Below are 18,606 nucleotides of genomic sequence, written 5' to 3' on the forward strand. Positions count from 1 at the left end.
CTCTGAAACATGCTACACTTGGCTCTATGACAAGTTCTCCACTTTTGAGAATCATTCCTCCCTCTGATTTCCTTTTTGGTTCATCATCCTGCTGTTTGCTCACAGACCTTATCTGTTGTTTTTAGATTGCTACTTCAAGCTCATAGGAGAGTTTTCTTCAAAATGTCCTAGAATACCATTCTAAGCATCCTTCTGGGGCAGGTGGCGTTCAAAAGTACAATTCAACTTTTAATTTTACAGGTGGTAGCATGGGATTTTTCTTCTCTCTTTGGTGATTTTCACACTTGAAACATTTGTCTCAGCGAGGATTATAAAAGCATCATGACCTAACCTGAAGCATATAGAAAATATGAGCTAGTATTAGAAAGAAAATAAAATCATCAATCATACCATGTCAATACCAAGTAGCTAATCTTAATATATCTGTGTGTCCTTTCAATCCTTTCTACAGAAAACATATTTTTTTTATAAGAGGAATCAAAGTATATCTGTCCCACATGGTGTTTTTGCATACTATATACTAAATATTTCCTCACATTACTATTTATTAACTGAATATATGACTTTAATGGCTACCTAATATTACATTTTTTTTGCTTATGTCTTTTGCACCAACTGCTCAGTTTATTGCCGTGAACACTCATATTGTGACTCAAAAGTAGAAAGACAGTGTGTGATGATCTTTCAGACATCTGTAACTAGGTCCAGTATTCCTCTCCCTGGTGTGCTCTTTTCATTGGTACCCTCTCCCCATGTTGCCAGCAAGTCGTCCTGAGTGGCATTCTTTTAAGGACCAGATAGCCCTGATTTATCAGTGAACTATGTGCACTGAAGGAATTGATTCAAGTATGGGGAGACCCAAAGCTAACATAAAACACAGACACAGACACAGACACACACACACACACACACACCATTTTCTGGGTGGGAAAGATGACTAAATGTGCTTCTTATATAACAGAAGTGGCATATGAAAATAGCAGGGAAATGAATAGTAATTTAAGACATCATACTAAGATAACAGAAAAACTCTACAACCATAAACAATTAAACAATTAATAATCTTGGTATAATTTAGCATCATGGAGTACTGCCAATGTTTTTACTGAAGTCAATAATAGCTATTATTATGAAACAAAAAGATAGATAGGTGAACAGTGAATTTTTGCTATTATATAAGATCAAAAGCATTTGTAGCAAGATAATTTTTATTTTTTTCATAAGAAAGTATTTTGTTCACTGTATGCCAGCAGTTAGTGTCACTTTCTTCAACCATACATATACCTATTCTCACTCATGTCAACTCCATGTCTGTCACAGGAAGGAAAATCTATGTGAATTGTGAAGAATGAAAAGCAAATATTTTAGATTAAAGAAAAAAAAGCTTCCTGCTTCCTGTTACTTAGTGGCTCCTGAGTCCTGAGGCTGCGTCTCCCACCGACATGGGCCTTGCCCGTGTTGTCAGCAGCTCTTGCAAAATCCCGAAACCCAATCAATGTCATTCTAAACCATTGGAAGAATTTTGTAAAAGTTACCTTTGGAAATAGCCACTCCCCCCCCCAAAGAATTTAAAGTTAAGCAAGTTGACCATCTGGGAAGGATGTCACAGAATGGGCCATGCTTCACCTAAGTGTATATGACAGAGAATGATTGAAGCATTTAGGAAATGCTATTTAGAAGATACCTTGAGCAGACATTCAGAAAACAGAGATGCTGCAAAGGCATCAAAGCCATTCCTTCTATTTATCCAAGCTCTATTAGCTGATTTATCTAAGAAAACTGAGGACCAAGGAAGACTCGGCTTTCCGTTCACCAAGTGTCCATGCTGTGATCATTGAAGTGGGAAGTAATTTGATTTTAATGCTGTGCATAACACTTCGCACCGTGTTTAAATAAAGGAAGGAAATCGCTCATTTTTCATCATCTTCCTTAACTGACATGTTGCATGATCTATCTATTGTTACCAGACTTCATACAAAGAGCATATAATGTTGTCACTTTTATTCATATTTTTATTCCTTCTCAGAACTAAGTTCCAGATAATCTGCTCAAGCAATAAGTGCACATTGGTGATAGCAAAAGTGAGTGAATAAAAGATTTTTTTATTTATAGTTTCTAATTATAATTCAATCTGTAGTGTGATAAAAAAAGATCAAATTAAAGAACAATTAGTACGTGTCTCTACAAAAGAGAGATTCTAGTGAAATCACAGAAAATATATGCATAACTTATAGATACTATTTTGCTAATACAGTCTTGAAAAATTAATTATTAGCATCATAAATTATCCTCAGTAGGCTAAAGGAGGAAAAAAAAAGACCCTGACGACTCAATTTACAGATATATAGTCCCCTAGAAACCTATCTTTAATTTTGAAATAGTCCTTTGAACTGTATATAAATATGCACTCTTTCCTAAGGGCACTGTGTCTGCCGCATTAGAGCTCCGCTCTGCAGAGCATCTGTTTGCAAATACAAGTCTCGTCTCTCTATAGTCACCGGATCATTACTATAGTTCACAAAGGACCACCAAAGATAGAGGCGTCTGGATGGAGGCTCCCATTCTTCTTCTTCCTCTCTTTTCCTTGAGAACCTGACAGAACACCAACATCCTCTGCAAGAAAAAAAATTAAGCAGACTCTTTTGATCCTCGTGCAAATGTGCGGAGTAGCTCTGACGTTGATGGTATCAAGATTCTTATTCCATTAATGAGCTGCATGACACAGTGTACGTGAGCATCAGAAAGGTTCTTTTTAATAAGGAGCGAGAACTCAGAGAATCATTTCCGTGAATCTTTACCACATCCCTACATAAATACGGCATCAGCCAAGCTTTCGACAAAGGCAAATGCGAAACATGTTACCTACTCCCAAATGTTCGGTGACATTCGTGCAAAGGTAAGGAAAGCAAAATGATAAAAAAACAACAGAAGCAAAATATCCTACAAACTGCCATTTGAAAAATCACAAAAGAACCACACTTTTCAACAATGCGTTAGAAGATTAAGGAAGAGTATGTTCTGTACCCAGTACAGAAACTGTGGTCCTTAATTGTGCTCATGTTTCCAGCTGGGCTAATAATCTCCTAAAAGAAACAGAAAAGAAAAAAAGAAATAACACTTGATTGATTGCTGATATATTCTACTCATTTAGGTGACTGTCTTAAAGCTCATGAAGAAAACATTTAAGTGAAGTTTCCCACATCCATTTGTTTCTTTCATCCGATAAGACGCGCTGTTATTAACTGAGTGTAAGAACAAATAAAGCAGAGAATTGTTCTTGCCTGCACTGAGTTTAAATTATAGTAAAACCTTGTCAATCACAAGTGTCAGTCCAAGGATATTGTAATTCAGTTAAGCCAGTGGATGCTCAGTGAAAGATGCCGTGCTATCTTTTCAACTGAATTTGACTCATAACCTTGACCTAAAAATTAAATGAAATACAGCTGCAGATGCAAACATCCACATGCATATAAATGTCTTCTGCTCAGATATATATTTGTTCAGATATATGTTTATCACACAATTTATTTTTAATATTTCTAGATCATTCAGGGGTTGCTCTCACCTTCTGCGATGCACAATAAAGACCTGGGTCCAACTTCACCCTGCCAACTAGGTTCCTCGCATCTCTTTCAAGCAGAAAATCTCTATTGAGCCTCTGCCAACTCTGTTCTAATTTCCGTTAATAGAAGAATACATTTGAAAGAGTGCTGTTTGAGGTAGCGCATGTGCGTGTGTTAATAGGAAGAATAAAAGTTTGTGGTCTGTATACCCAACTGTCATGACACTGTGGGCATAGACATCTGGATAGTCAGGGATATCAGTAGGGCCAGTGGGAGTAGCAGAAGACAGTGAGGAGGTCAATGACAGGGAGGGATATGTAAGGATCTGCAAGAAGAATCCACTTGCCTACAAGGAGCAGATACAATGGTTTAAACTACATTTAAGTGAGTATTTATTAGTTTCTGTGCAGCACTAGGAATATCTCCCGGTTTCTACCTAGTTGAGATATATTGACAGAGGTATGAATGTATGTAAGCTGGCCTAATAACCATCAAGGCGAAGAATTACAGTGCATGTGGGCCTATGAACAGAGGGAGTGCTGACATGCTAGTTAGACAATAACTGGCACAGAGACTGAAAAACAAAGCCAGTAGAATCAGATACATATCGTGTTTTCTCATTGTAAGTATCAGTCATGCCCTTTATAAATCACATTGTCTTCCATTTGGAAGATGTGCTTTTAATTTATCAGCCTTTCTTAGAGATGCCAAGGAAGGGCACAGGGCTAACTGCCCACTGCACTCATTACTGTGTGATGAGGTCAGGGATTTTTAATGGTACAAGTTTATTATGATCTATAAACCTTTGGGCAGATCACTTATCCATGTGATAACAAACTCCAGTCCAAACCTTCAGTTGAAACAGAAAGTGAGAAAAGAATACAGGAAGAAGAAAAGAGATTGTCCAGGCAGTAAAAAGGAAGGATGCTGTTTGATTGATTTTAAGAGTTGAAGTAAATTTCAAAAGCCCCACCCAAGTCACCCAAATGGGGCTTGGTTGCTGTTATCCTAGAATACAAAATATAAGCTCAACTCACTTATGTGACTTGGAATGTTTATTGTTGATATTTAATTCCCCCCATAAAGTTCCTTTCATGAAAAACAAGTGTGAAAATTTTCAGCTGAATTTTTTTCAGTGAAAAAATTCAAGAAGAAGGGAATTTTTAGGCATGTTTAATCGACATCCTGTAAAAGTCTCCCTTATTCCATCCACATGAAAAACAAGCAAGTGGAAATACCAAGCAAAACAAAAGTCATGTCCAAATATGCTATCAATGTCATCCTATCTCCCCTCAAAGCTCAAAGCCCAGCGCCTCCTTCTGTGTCAGCAACCACCATTCATGATCCACTCTTGTAAAGTGAGTACCATAAGGCACTGGGATGGGAGAGAAAGTTCACCCTCTCACAGAGAAACTATTGAAATAAGAAGAACCTGACTCGGGATTCCTTCTGGGTGAGAATAATAACCGATAGTGACGACCCAGTGCTCAATCAATAGAGACAAATACCTTTTATCTTCACAGAGACTTCTCCTTCCTCTTGGGCAGAAGCAAAGATTTCTCTCTGCACAGTGTCTATTTCTCGTATATGCTCCTCAACAGCGCTGATCACTTCATTGGGGACAAACCTCAAGGCACTGATGTCACCAAACACCTGAAGAGTGTTGATAAGATGACAAATACTTGAGTGAAGTGGCAAAGAGCACTGTCTACTTCTTCCGTTATCCCCTGGAGGAAAGGAAGCTGAGGCTTGGAAAACTCTAAATAGACACTGTTGTCCTAAGAAGAATTTCATGGATTGGATTCAATAGGCCAGTCCATCTCTAACCTTTGCAACAATTTGATAATGGCCCTCCAAAGAATACAAAGAAACAGGTAGGATATATAGAGAGAGTGAATTTTCTAATCTTCTGAAACCAAAACTGTATACATCAAAAATAAAACCAGTCTTGAGGGCTGGAGAATTAGCTCAATGCTTAAGAGTATTTTTCTTGCAGAAAATCCAGGTTCTGTTTCAAGTACCCACATATAATGACATATTGGCTTACAGTAGCGAATATATTCCAGGGGATCTGATGCCCTTTTCTGCCATTTATGGGCATCACACGCACACAATCACATATATACATGCACACACACACACACACACACACACACACACACACACACACACACACACAGCCAAACTTAAGCTCCCATCTTTGGCCTTTAAGACCATTTATAAGGATGGGTGTTATGGCACAGGCCTGTAGTCCAACACTCAGGACAAAGATGATGGGAGTTAGAGGAGAGTTTGGTCTACACAGTGAGACCATGTCTCAGAAAAGATAAATCAAGGAACAATAATTTTAAAAATCAGCATTTACCTTGGTGAAATGTATTTTTAAAAGCACTCTGTCTAAGGAGCACAGGTTAATATTTCTGTGGGAGGGAAGTTGTTGTCCTTGAAGATGTTTTTGTAGACACAAGACTGACTGAACTCCTAGATACACATTTTGGGTTTATTCCTGGACTCTTTATCATAATCACCAAGGTCCTTGACTTCATTTGTATCCTGTATTTTGAATGTATCTTGTACTTCCAAGCATTATGCTGAAGGCATATTCCCCCAAAGTTGACCCCTTTATGAAAAGCTTGTCCATGGCAGCAAGGCAAGGAGCCACAACTATAGATCAATTTGCAAATTGAATGAATTTCTCTGGATAGCAAAGAGGACATCTCTATATCTGACAAGCTCTTCTTTGGTAGCCAGAACTATTTTTCCTCTCTAGAATAACTCTTCCATCCCCAAAGAGCTCCTGAATCATGCAGCTAGCCTGTCATCATGCCTCTTTCCAGGGTAGGAAAGTGGGAGGAAGGATGAATGAAATACTAGGAAGAGAAACTTTACTTTTGAAAGTGAACGTTGAAAAGGAGAAAAGATGGGATGGTGTAGCACACGGAGGAAATATTTTCAGCCAGAACAGATTAAAAGGAGAAGGGATTTGACTTTGGCATCCAGATTCAGCCAATCCACCAAACAGCTACCACCATCCACTTTGATTTAACAAATTCTTTCGTGACTAAGGAGAGACAGATTGGATATTTGCTCCTCTCCATGAATTTCCTGTTTCATGTAATGTCTCTTGCTCAGCCCACTCTGAGTGTAAGTGACCCACTGCCACCTGAAATTAAATTCTTTCCCTTCACTTTCTATCCATCTTATGTATGTATGTATGTATGCATGTATGTATGTATGTATGTATGTATGTGTGTGTATGTATGTGTGTATGTATGTATGTATGCATGTATGTATGTATGTATGCATGTATGTATGTGCGTGTATGTGTATGTATTATTTGGTTTTTTGAAACAGAGTTTCATTGTGTAGTCCTGGATGTCCTAGGACTTACTCTGTAGACCAGGCTAATCTTGAACTCAGAGATCCATCTGCCTCTGCCTCCCAAGTGCTAAGTGTCCCACAACTGGGTGGCACCTGTGATTTTTTTCTTATCCTGTGATATAAACCACAGCTCTCACCTCACATAGAGAGTAAAGGACAATATCCTCTAAATTACATATGCATATGTGTGTATTGGGCCTTCGTGTCTGCCTGTAATCCCAGCACTTTGTAGACAAAGTTAGGTGCTCCCTAGAGCAAGGGGACCAGCTAAACTAGCTAAATTGGCAAGCTCTGGGCCCAAGAGAGAGACCTGCTTCAATATATAAGAAGAAAAACTAGAGAAGACACCCTATTTCAACACTGGTCTCCAAGCATGTATGCCCACACACATGCACACCACACACATACACACATGTAACTTAAGGGAAACTGCCCTTCCCTCTTCTTGAGGACGTGAGAGCTGTGATTTATACCACAGAATAGGTAAAATGATAGGTAACAGGCAGTGGTGGCACATGGCTTTAATCCCAGCATTTGGGAGGCAGAGGCAGGTAGATCTCTGAGTTCAAGGTCAACCTGGTCCTCAGACTAAGTCTGGTCTTAGCTTGAGCACCAACTCCTTCACCCACAGTTCTAGCACCCAAAGGGAAGGCAGTTTATCATTAAATAAAACATGAGTGCGGATGGCCCAGCAGTACAGACGTAGGCCAACTACCCATCCCAACAACACCGCTTTGTGAAGTTTCTATAGCAACAAAAGAAAAGAGGCATTTCCCAAACACATTGGTGGGACGATCAGATACACAGGCTATGACAAACTGGAGACCGTGCTTTAGGTCTGTGCTTCAGGTCTCAGATGCTATCTGATGTCACTCTTAGCTTCAAGCTTGGCAGAAGCAAATAAATTGCAAAGGTTTTTCCTGATAGTCAAAAGGATACTAAGTCAGACACAGAGAAGGACAGAGAAGGACAATGAATGCTGGCTATGAAGAGGACTAAAGCTAACCCAAGAAAATTTGGTTCTGAAATCAACAATATTCCAGTTCTCCACTCTCACAGAGTTCTATTCGGTTTGTCAATATTGTAGAAGTTTTGACAGACATGTGAAATGTTGTTTTCTAGGAACTTCGGTTCCTGGTCTCCTACATTTGTTGTCTTTTATATACTTTTTGATGTCCGTACACATGCTATTTCATCAGAGAAATGTGCTGGGAAGTATCAGGGACTCCGAAGCAGCCGTTAGACAGCTTCTCAGTTCTTTCATCTGAACTTGTCTAGAAGCACGAACCAGCATCATAGCTCTAGAGTTTTCCCTGTGTGCTGCAGGATATTCCCAAGTGAGAGTTGTAAACCAACTTGGCTGAGAATTCTTGAAGCATATACTGCAAACATTGAGGTAAATGGCACTCCGTCCTCACCAGAGTTGTGACTCCTAAATGACAGGGCCATTTCTCTCCTGTCATTTGCGATTGTTATTTAAGGATGGAATAACAACATCAACCCTTGCTTCCTAGTTTAGGGAAGAAACTGTTGAGGTCGCTCTTTACAAAGTCTGTCTGATTCCTAAACAGTCATAGGTGCTTGAGTTAGAACAGTGGCTCTCAACCTGTAGGTCATGACCCCTTTTGGGTTCACCGATCTTTTCATGGAGGTTACCTAAGACCACTGGCAAACCCCGATATTTAAATTATGATTCATAACAATACAAAATTATTACTGTGAAGTAGCAATGAAGATAATTTTATGTTTGGGGGTCACCACATCATGAGGACCTGCATTATGGGGTCACAGTATTAGGGAGGCTGAGAAGCACTGGGTGAGAAGGTAGGGATGGCTGTGGTGGTATTGTTTGCTGCAGGTTTAAGAACCCTGCCTCCTGTCTGGATAATTCCTGCTTGTGGTCAGAAACTAGCAACTATAGATTTCCAGTCACACACATCCTTCTAATTGGCTCAGACAATTACAAGTGCTCTGATAGCCCTTGTTACAGATACCAGAGAAAGTACTTAATACACTTCCTACAAGTGCTGGCCATGCCCACCTGAGATGTGTCAAATGTACACATATATTTTTAGCTGTCCGGTTTATTTAAGGAAGAGAGAATAAAATGGTGACTAGCCAGGACCACAACTGCTAAAGGAACATTTTGGTGTCACTTCAGGACTAGCTCAGCCTAAAGACACTTTGTTTTCCATTAGCTGCAACGTGACCTCAGAGAGACCTTAGGCTGCTTTTAATTTGGATTGGTTGCTACAGTTATTTCTTTCAAACAAATATCCTGGCCCAAAAGATGTTACAAATGTTATAGTTGCGTTCCTTCCTTTGTGGATTCTGTAGACTCATAGGGAAAAGATGTATCCAGAAAACAAACACATTATCACTTTAAAAAATTAGGAGAGAAAAAAAATGCCTCATCAAATACAGTAGCATCTTTCAAAGGCAAAATCCAGTGCACAGTGTGCTGTGATACCATGATATTTTGTATTTCAAACAGTGTAATCTGATTGAGTTACAGAAAGTATAGTTAGATACCCACAGGACCAAAATGCTAGGTGGTCATTTCCTTTGCTACAGTTTGGTTATATGTGTGATCATATTTCTGTTAGGTAGACGTGCATATAGGTACATATACATCACACACACACACACACACACACACACACACACACATCTATGCTTTCCATATACTTCATTTCAGGATCCACCTTTTTAAAATAATATGGGTCTCTAGTGAAACAAAGAACAGAACCCTAAATTCTACTCAGCCATAAAAGTAACAGTCACAAGATATCGCGAAATACTTCAGAATTAACCTTTCCAGAGGAAATCTTGTTGTAACCTACCACGTGACTGAAGCTAAAGCCTCAGGGGCACTGATGTGGGGCTTCTGTAGGCTGGTGTTAATGCTTATGGTGGTGAACTGCTAAAATCCAGTCACAGATACCTCTCCAGGACCACCAGGCAGTGGCTGAGGGCTCTTTCAGACACACAGGACTGGTGTTCAATGGGGACAGCACTGCAGTCCACGCCACCCAAACTCCTTCTGTCTTATACTCAAAGCAGGACCGGTCCTCCCTGGTAGAAAGAAGTGTCTGCATGTCTTAAGGAAGTACTGACTAAGCACTTCCGGAGGGAGGGAGCTAAGTGCTTGCTGGTAGAAGTAAGCATAGCCCCAATTGGAACTGGAAAGACAAAGTTGACATTATTTATGATAGAATTCTTGGGACAGATTATTTCAAAAAGGCCCAAAATACGTGATACCGGTAAAGCTTCAAAAGACATTGTAACCATAGGCAAGAAGTCAGAATTAAATAGAAAAGGTATTCTGCACATGGATTTGAATTTCAGTCTTCCACTGAATATAGGGCTCCTGTATTCCCAAACCCGGTTCACTGTCTAAAGGAAACTAGCAGTGTTTGGAGGCCCAGGTAAATCAACGATGGCTCTGCGAGCTGGAAATCAGCAGCCATTTGCAGCACGGTAGTGCAAAGAGTGTGTTCATATCAGGCTAAAGCATCAATCTGGTTATGATTGATGGAGATAATATGATTCTTTCTGTCACATGTGAAATGAACATGACTTTCTTTTTGTTCCCATCTTTATTAACTTGAGTATTTCTTATTTACATTTTGATTGTTATTCCCCTTCCTGGTTTCCAGGCCAACATCCCCCTAACCCCTTCCCTCCCCTATGGGTGTTCCCCTCCCCATCCTTCCCCCATTACCACCCTCCCCCCCAACAATCACGTTCACTGGGGGTTCAGTCTTGGCAGGACCAAGGGCTTCCCCTTCCACTGGTGCTCTTACTAGGCTACTCATTGCTACCTATGCAGTTGGAGCCCAGAGTCAGTCCATGTATAGTCTTTGGGTAGTGGCTTAGTCCCTGGAAGCTCTGGTTGGTTGGCATTTTTGTTCATATGGGGTCTCAAGCCCCTTCAGCTCTTTCAGTCCTTTCTAAACATGACTTTCAAAGAAGAAGGTTCACGTTGCGAAGACGTAAAGCATTCAAGTGACAGAGCAGAGGACACACACTTGCACCTCGCTCTCCCACTGAGCAGAGGTAGCCAATGGTCCAGGTGGCTGGGCCAGCCATCACAGCGGCAAAAGTCAAAAGCCCAGGTACACAGCGCTTTCATGTTTGCAAAAGGGCACTCTCCTCAGTTGGGAAATAGTCACGGTTCTTAAGATTAAATATCTGAGTATTGCTGCCGAAGGAGCAGCTGTCGCTTTAAATCTAACGTCTGGTTTGTTTACTGGCTGTATGTAAATCCTTTAGAAAATGACACAAAGTGGCAATAAAATCATTGTAAGTATTCTACAGGGGAATATAAATGCCCCTTGGTTACACTGTACATATCTTTATACATAATTCTAGTTTATTTTCCTCGTGATTATGTTAAATATGTAAAAAGCCTTTTCTCATAAAGGTAAAACCGCTAGATGTTTCCACGCTGTAATTCAGCATTAGTGTCAAGATTGCTTCAGAAAATAAGCCACCGTTACTATTTCAGTCCTTTCGAGTGTCACTCGGCATACTGGATGGGATTTCACGCATAAAATAAACTTATGTGAGTTTATATCACTGTTTGGGAACCGTTAGTAATGCTAAATATCACTCGGAAGATGCGTTCATAAAGCTGAGGCAAAGCAACTGAGGGTTTTTTTTTTTTATAGAAGGCTTTATATGTGGTTCTATTTTGTCATTAAATAATTATTTCAGACAATTATGGGAAATCTGTTCTGTCAGGGAAGATCAAGGAACTAACATTTACTAATCCTTAAAGAGAAACAATCTGTCTCTAGCTAGTTCTTGGTTAAATATTGGACCATTGAAAAAATGCATAAAAATCTTAGGAAACATTTCTACATACAGGTATCAGAAGATCTAAATATGTTTGGGGCTCTGTTTTTTTTTATTCAAGGAGTGAATTTTTTGATTGTTCAAGAAATTAGTATCAAGCAACCTTGTCAAGTGGAGTAAGATTAAAAACTGCACATTCTGAAACCACTTATTTTAAAATGGTAACCTTCTTACTTATGAATTCCAAGTTTATTTGTAATATTACATCACGGAGATTTCTCTAGTAGTTTAATAAATTAAGGTTACTAATGTAATAGAAGTGTATACTTTTTTTCCCACTTGTTATCCTGAATATCTTTTTATAGATTCAGTTTAGTATGGGAAAAATAAACAAATTTTAAAAGAAATCTGCTTTAATCAATGTAAGACCTCTAATGTTTGTAAATTGTGTACTACAGATTTAGTTTCCTACTTGTATAATGTTTGTATTAAACATTTAACCACGTATTTTAATTCTTATGTTAAGGCGACTTTTGGACTATTTCAAAACAGTTTTAAAATGCCTTTTAAAACAATTCTTATGATTTAGAATCCAGATAAGTTTTCCTTTTCAATATAACAAGCGCACATCTATATTTTTGGTAGACACGAATGCAGTAGAACAATTATTTACTACAGATTTTATAATTTCGGATGACTTGGAAATTCAAAGGAAATCTAATATCGTGCTCATTATGTATGTATTCAAGAGTAATTTTAGAAAGTGGATTATTTTTCTCTTATATGCACAAATTGATAGGCATATATAAATTTATTTCTTATATGCATAGAATTTATAGATTACAGGAATTTCTAACGACTGATTGCCCAAAAACGTGAGAAATATGAGTGCAAACAAAACAGAGACACAATATAGGATTGAGCAATGCCAGTTCTTTATGAAAAATCCGTAGTGTATTAAAAATCATTCTACATAGCACGAGCCCAAGTTCGTCGTCTACAGTAAACAGAATCAGAATAATCCTCGTGCTTTCCTAAGGAAAGTATGCACATCCGTGGTAAGGACGGTCTAGCCCAGAGAAGTATTTTCACCCGATAATCGAAGCAGCTTTTTAAAATAAATGACTGCACTCCTTAAAAGGGGTCTACAGGCTAAGGGATGTGTTTAAATCTCGCTGTATGGTTTTCTCAGTGTTACGAACACACATACAAAAAAAAAAAATAACAGGAAAGGTGAGACAAATTTGATGTGAGAGCTGTCTTGCCTGGTCTTGTGGAAGACAAGAAAAGCAGAGCGAGTTATGCTGACTTAACTACTGGGGAGACGCAAAAGCACTCTTCTGATAGGTATGTGCAGGTAGCATCTGTTTCCCGGGTGCTATTCTGAGGAGCATTAAATTCAAATTGAACTAAATAATTGGTAAATATATCTGCCCAAGACTTTTCATTCTTTTTTGTCAGGACAATTATATCCCAATACTTACCTGGTAATTGCATTCTATTGAGTTCTTATAGTCTATTCTTTAGTATCTTGCTCATAAGGGTGCTTAAGTTTTAGACAGAACCGAGTGACAACACTTTACAGCTTATTCAAAGTAGATAATCTGTCTTCGTGAAAGGAAAACGCAAAATACATTAAGGACTTTATTTTTTAAAAAAAAAAAATCAATAGAAATTGCAATTATTAAGTTTGAATCTGAAAGCCAGCAATACAAGCTATTAGTATAGTTGACACTCGTAGCGACATTTTTTTCGAAGCCACTGCCGTCCGCTGCTAAGGTTTTCTTTCAGCGTGTATTGTCAGTATTGTCACAAAAGCATAATGTGCTCAAAAGGCAGGCTGTGTCTTCCTGTACAGGTGTTGCACACAAAAGGCCAAAGACTCTAAATTTGAGGGATGGAAAATGCTTCTTTCTTCCACTTTTGAGTGAGTTTATTGTAGTATAATAATCTTCAGGGCCATATAAAGCTATGCAGAATAGGAAACATAAGAGCAGCACACCCCCCTCCCCCAACTTCCCCTAGCAATGTCTTTCAACAAAAGGAGAAGCTAATGGGGCAATTTTCTTCCTGAAAATGCAAAATACCAACAATTTCCTTCAGCTTCAGGAATGTTGTCTACAGGCCCACATTCCTGAATTTTCTTACTGATTCCTTCTCTTCATTAAAACCATTTTTGCCTCTCTGTCATGCAACACCCCAACCCCCGGGTTCTTAGAACAGGTTGATATTTGTAGAACAACTACATGAGAAATGACGATACTCCTGATTATCATATCTGGAAGAAATTAATGTCGTATATTTCAAACAGAGAAACTCCCAATGATTTGGGACTTTCATTCTACAAATCACTGGATTCAAGGACAGACTTCCCGCGGACCTTCAGACCAGGCCTTCCCTCTGGTGTCTGCTCCCGGCCTCTCTGTACTTTGCTCTTTGCACTGTGGGCCCTGGGTTTCCCGCTCGTCAAAGCACCCACAGCTGAGTAAAACCCATCTAATCATAAAATCGAGTTTGGGTTTTCTTCCCTCGTTCCTTCTCCTGCTGTTTTCTATCAGCAGAATGCTAATACTAATTGGTTAATCTGTTATTTAGGCAAGTATTAATATTCTCATTTTGCAGGCAAGGAATCAGGCTTCCTGCTGCGTATCCCCTGGCCCTGGGTAAGGAGCTCTTCAGATGGGAGATTCAAAGTAGGTGAGGTTGGCCTCCTGAGACCCGAGCTGCTTGCCGGAAGCCTCCAGGAGGGCTGAGCTGGGCCTCCTTAGATCGCCGAGTTCCTGGCTCCCAGTTCCCCACTCAGACCACCAGGCGACACCGCCTCTAATGACAAAAATCCATTTTCCCATTCCACCCCAACCAATGCTCCAAGGACTTTCTTAATTGCGACTGCTACCCTGGGAACAGGAAGCTTATTTGTAACTTGATGAATCTCCACCAGGCTTGCCTGGGTTTCTAGGTTTTGCGGAACTAAAAAACTTTACAGTAACTTTGTGCTGTATCTGAAGATCACACTACCTATGGAACAAAGAAATGAAACGTTACTCACTAGAAACCCAGGTAAAATATACCTAGCCCAGAGAGGCTGATAAAAATAGGAGAGGGAGAAAATAGACAAAGCACACCGGACAGCCAAAGACTGTCGTCCTAGGGCACAAGCCCGGCAGGAAAACGCTACAAACAGGTTTTCATAGAAAGTCCGTTGCTGACCTCTTTTGTGCAAAGATTGTTCTTTTCAAAAAGAATATCTTCGCACGTAAATAGACTTGAAGGTAACTGTTTCCAAGCCAAGAGGTTAACCTTTAATTGGGATTCTTGTTTTTAAAAATGGGAAATGATTAATATCTGGCTTATACTTCTTATCAGATTTAGGAGACACATTACAGCACAAATAATAGCTTTGTCAAGACAAAGGGGACCTGAGACACTAGAGTCCCTCTTTCAAAAAGCCACCATAAAACCTTAAAGGGGAAAGTTCAAGTTGCGTAGGGGGCAGGGAGACTTCCATTTTGAACTAAGTGTCCTGTCTGGTTTGTAAATGAATCTCAGACTCCATGGACTGATTCTTTTATTATACAGAATATCTGACCGGAGTATGGCCTAAATTCACCCACATCTGTAAGTAGGTCCACACCCTATCTTGGCCCAGGCTCCCCAAAGGGCTACAGTGAAAAGGACCCCACAGAATGGTAGGTCCACTAGTAGCACAGTTTAGAATTTAGATTCAGTAAAGCCTGATTATCTATATTTGAGTGTCCACTCAGTATCTAGCACAGACACACTGACTTAGGACACGTCTCCGATCTTTTAGGAACCAACACTTTAAAAGCTTAAGGGACTTTTTCTAAGCCTGAACTGTAATCTACCTACCTGTTTGCTGACGTTAGAGATTTCTTTATATTTTGAAAACCATAAATTGTGTTCCTTGTTACGACTCTGAAAGACCCGGGATCAAAGCCCTTTCAATTCGAGGCTTTATCGCTCTTGAGATCAATAGCACACCTAGCAGGGCTGGTGTTGTAGGCTAGTGTATTTCTCAAAAGGACAGAGGAAAGAAAAGAGAGTAGGAGAGATGGGAATAGAAAGAGAAAAGAGGCAGGGAGGAGGGAGGGAGAGAGAGAGAGAGAGAGAGAGAAGAGAATGAAGGAGAATGAGGAAGAGAGGGGAAGAAATTGAGAAGAGGAAGGAGGAAGAGGGAAGCGTTCATAATTATAAATCTTTCGTATTATAAATCTTTGTGAGGTCAGAAAAGAGATAAGTCTGGGAAAGCTGTGAAGAGTGGGCCAGGTACTGCCAGGAAATGTGTCTACTCCTCAATTATCTCTAGGATTCTATCACCTAGGGGACCCAAACTCATCCCAGGAGCAAGTATGCAAAAGCTAAGCCAACATTCCTGTAAGCGTTAGGAAACGCAAGGAGGACATTTGTTGGTAGAAAGAATGGCACAGGACACAGACGAAGAAAAGCCTGAATGGGTCTATCACGAGCACACAGAAGGGGGCAGGACCCAGTGCACATTCTGTGACCTGAATAAACAATGGGGGAGGGGCTCTATTTGCTGGGGTTTCATTTGTGCAAAGAGAACTACCAATTGCCCACTTGCGGGCCCATTGCTTCTCACTGCGATAGGCAAGTTGTGAAAGAAAAAGGAAGAAGAGCTCTAGTGCCTACCGCCCCACCACCCAGGCCTTCTGGAAGCTTAGTTTGCTTTTAGTGTAATGTTATCATTATTTGTAGGAACGCTTACAAGGGTGAACGCATTTAATTGGACAAGATCCGCAATACCTTGCGATCCTTACTGTACTGTTTGAAAAAGAGCTAAGAGTGCCTTGCAGATGTTATCTCATTAATCTACGCCAAACCCCCGAGAGCCAGGTAACATCAGTATGCATAACCCAGTTTTACAGATCAGGAAATAGGCGGCGTAGTGAGAAATGACTAAGCCAAGGTTATGGAGCCAAAGAATGAGAGAGGGAACGGAGGGCCCTGGTGGCCGCTGTGCTCAGGGGACTAGGACACTTCCCTCCTGGCACTGCAGCCAGGTGATAGGAGAAGCATAACACTGTAGAGCAGAAAATCTACCTGTGCACTCCCCCAGTTCATGCCACTTCAGTGCATGTAGCAAGCATATATTTAAACACACTTCCGCAAATTTAAAAAGTGAAATCACATCAGTTCATACTGTTTCCTTTCTTTTTTTCTTTCTTTCTTTCTTTCTTTCTTTCTTTCTTTCTTTCTTTCTTCCTTCTTCTCTTCCTTCCTTCTCTCCTTCCTTCCTTCCTTCCTTCCTTCCTTCTCTCTCTCTCTCTCTCTCTCTCTCTCTCCCTCTCTCTCTCTCTCTCTCTCTCTCTTTCTTCTCTCTCTCTTTCTTTCTTTCTTTCTTTCTCCTTTTTAAAAAAAGACTTCCACAGTAATGTCTCAGAAGCTGAGGTGGATCGTGTAGAAGAGCGGAGAGCAGCCAGCCCCCACTCTGAAGATCACATGGGACACGTTGGATGCAGCGGGAGCTAACTCACCCGTGGTCTTACTGACATTCACTCAGGACCTTCTCTCATGGCCAGGGAGGGAAGAGGGCTGGCTTCCCGGAGAACTTTGCTGTGTTTCCTCTCAGGAGTGTGCCTGTGAGGTTCCTCAGGCTGATATTATACCAGACCCTAACTGCAAAACTGGGCTTTGAACAATTTGAAACTTCAAGACTTAGTGACAGGTTTTTATTTATTTATTTTCGTTTCTTTGATTTTTTTCCCCCCATCAGTCTTAAAGCACAGAGTCTTGGTCAGCTTCAAGTTTTGTGGGGCAGACATTCAGTGGCCGGCAGGCTGTGTGGCTTTTCCTCTCTAGCCTTCGTTTCCACCCTGACTCTCTTCAGATGCCCCTTAAAGCAACATCTGTGTGAATGCAGCACTCCCAGAACGGAAATCACTGTAAATTTGGATTCTAGGAATCTGACATAACATGAGCTTTAAAATTCAAAATCAGTCTTCTGAAAAATTAACACATTTTTCAATGAGAAAACATGACTTTGAGCTCAATCCCCAGTGACGTTTTCAAAATATTCCTCGAGATTTCGAGATGGGGTGTTTTTCTGGATTTTTATAACTTTCCTTCGGGGAGCAATGAATCGCCAGCATCTTTTTCCGTTTGGGAATTCCTTTGAGTGAAAGACTGCACACCTGAAGTACAGACTCAGAGAGTCCATCCGCCAGCCTACTCATGTTTGTAAGTACCACCTAACTAAATCGGACGCAAGTAGGATTCTTAGTGATTTCCTTTTATTTTTCCTGGTATTTCTCCCCTAATAGGGTTATAAACAGAAACTTTCATTATCTTTCTCTCATGTTCTTTTGTAGGCAAAGACTAAAAGGAATCTTTAAACTTGTTACAGTATTACACATACTAGTTATATCTATGTGCCCGGTGATACTGACGTGTTTGACACCAGGTTTGAGTCCACACATTTAAACCTGCATATATATTAAGATATATAATTAATATATTAATAGGTAATATATACTAATGAACTATAACATACAGAACATTTGCCTCCTGGTATTTCCATAATACATACCTCAATGATGGCGCCATCTGGGAGCCTGAGAAAATGGCGATACAGCTCTTGAAACCCATTGGGATAAACGGTGTATACCGATATGTGGGAAGTAACCCCTCTTGAGCCAACTGCAGACTCCAAAGTTTCATCCTGTTGCTGGGGGTCACAGCTGGATTCATTGGACTCGGTGTCATGGCTTTTGCAGATGTAATCGTGCACTGCCACCTAAGGAGGCCCCAAGAGCCCCCCAAGTTCCCCATACCCAGAGGGGGGAAAAAAGCAAAAATGGTCATTAAGATTTGTCAAGAACAA

The 18,606-nt window shown here is 40.1% G+C and overlaps 1 protein-coding gene across 1 annotated transcript in view; it reads right to left on the bottom strand.

Moving 5' to 3' along the window:
- Positions 1-2,515: 2,515 nt before the first annotated feature.
- Ofcc1 (orofacial cleft 1 candidate 1) overlaps positions 2,516-18,606 on the bottom strand; it is a 284,030-nt gene continuing 267,939 nt past the window's right edge. The window contains exons 17-19 of the mRNA XM_032884243.1: positions 18,313-18,519; positions 5,072-5,216; positions 2,516-2,613 (exon numbers count right to left, since the gene is read on the bottom strand). Coding sequence (XP_032740134.1) covers positions 2,516-2,613; positions 5,072-5,216; positions 18,313-18,519 — 450 coding nt within the window. The remainder of the gene's footprint in view (positions 2,614-5,071; positions 5,217-18,312; positions 18,520-18,606) is intronic.

The sequence above is a fragment of the Rattus rattus genome, chromosome 14 (genome assembly GCF_011064425.1).
Source record: "Rattus rattus isolate New Zealand chromosome 14, Rrattus_CSIRO_v1, whole genome shotgun sequence".
In the NCBI taxonomy this organism is placed as follows: Eukaryota; Metazoa; Chordata; class Mammalia; order Rodentia; family Muridae; genus Rattus; species Rattus rattus.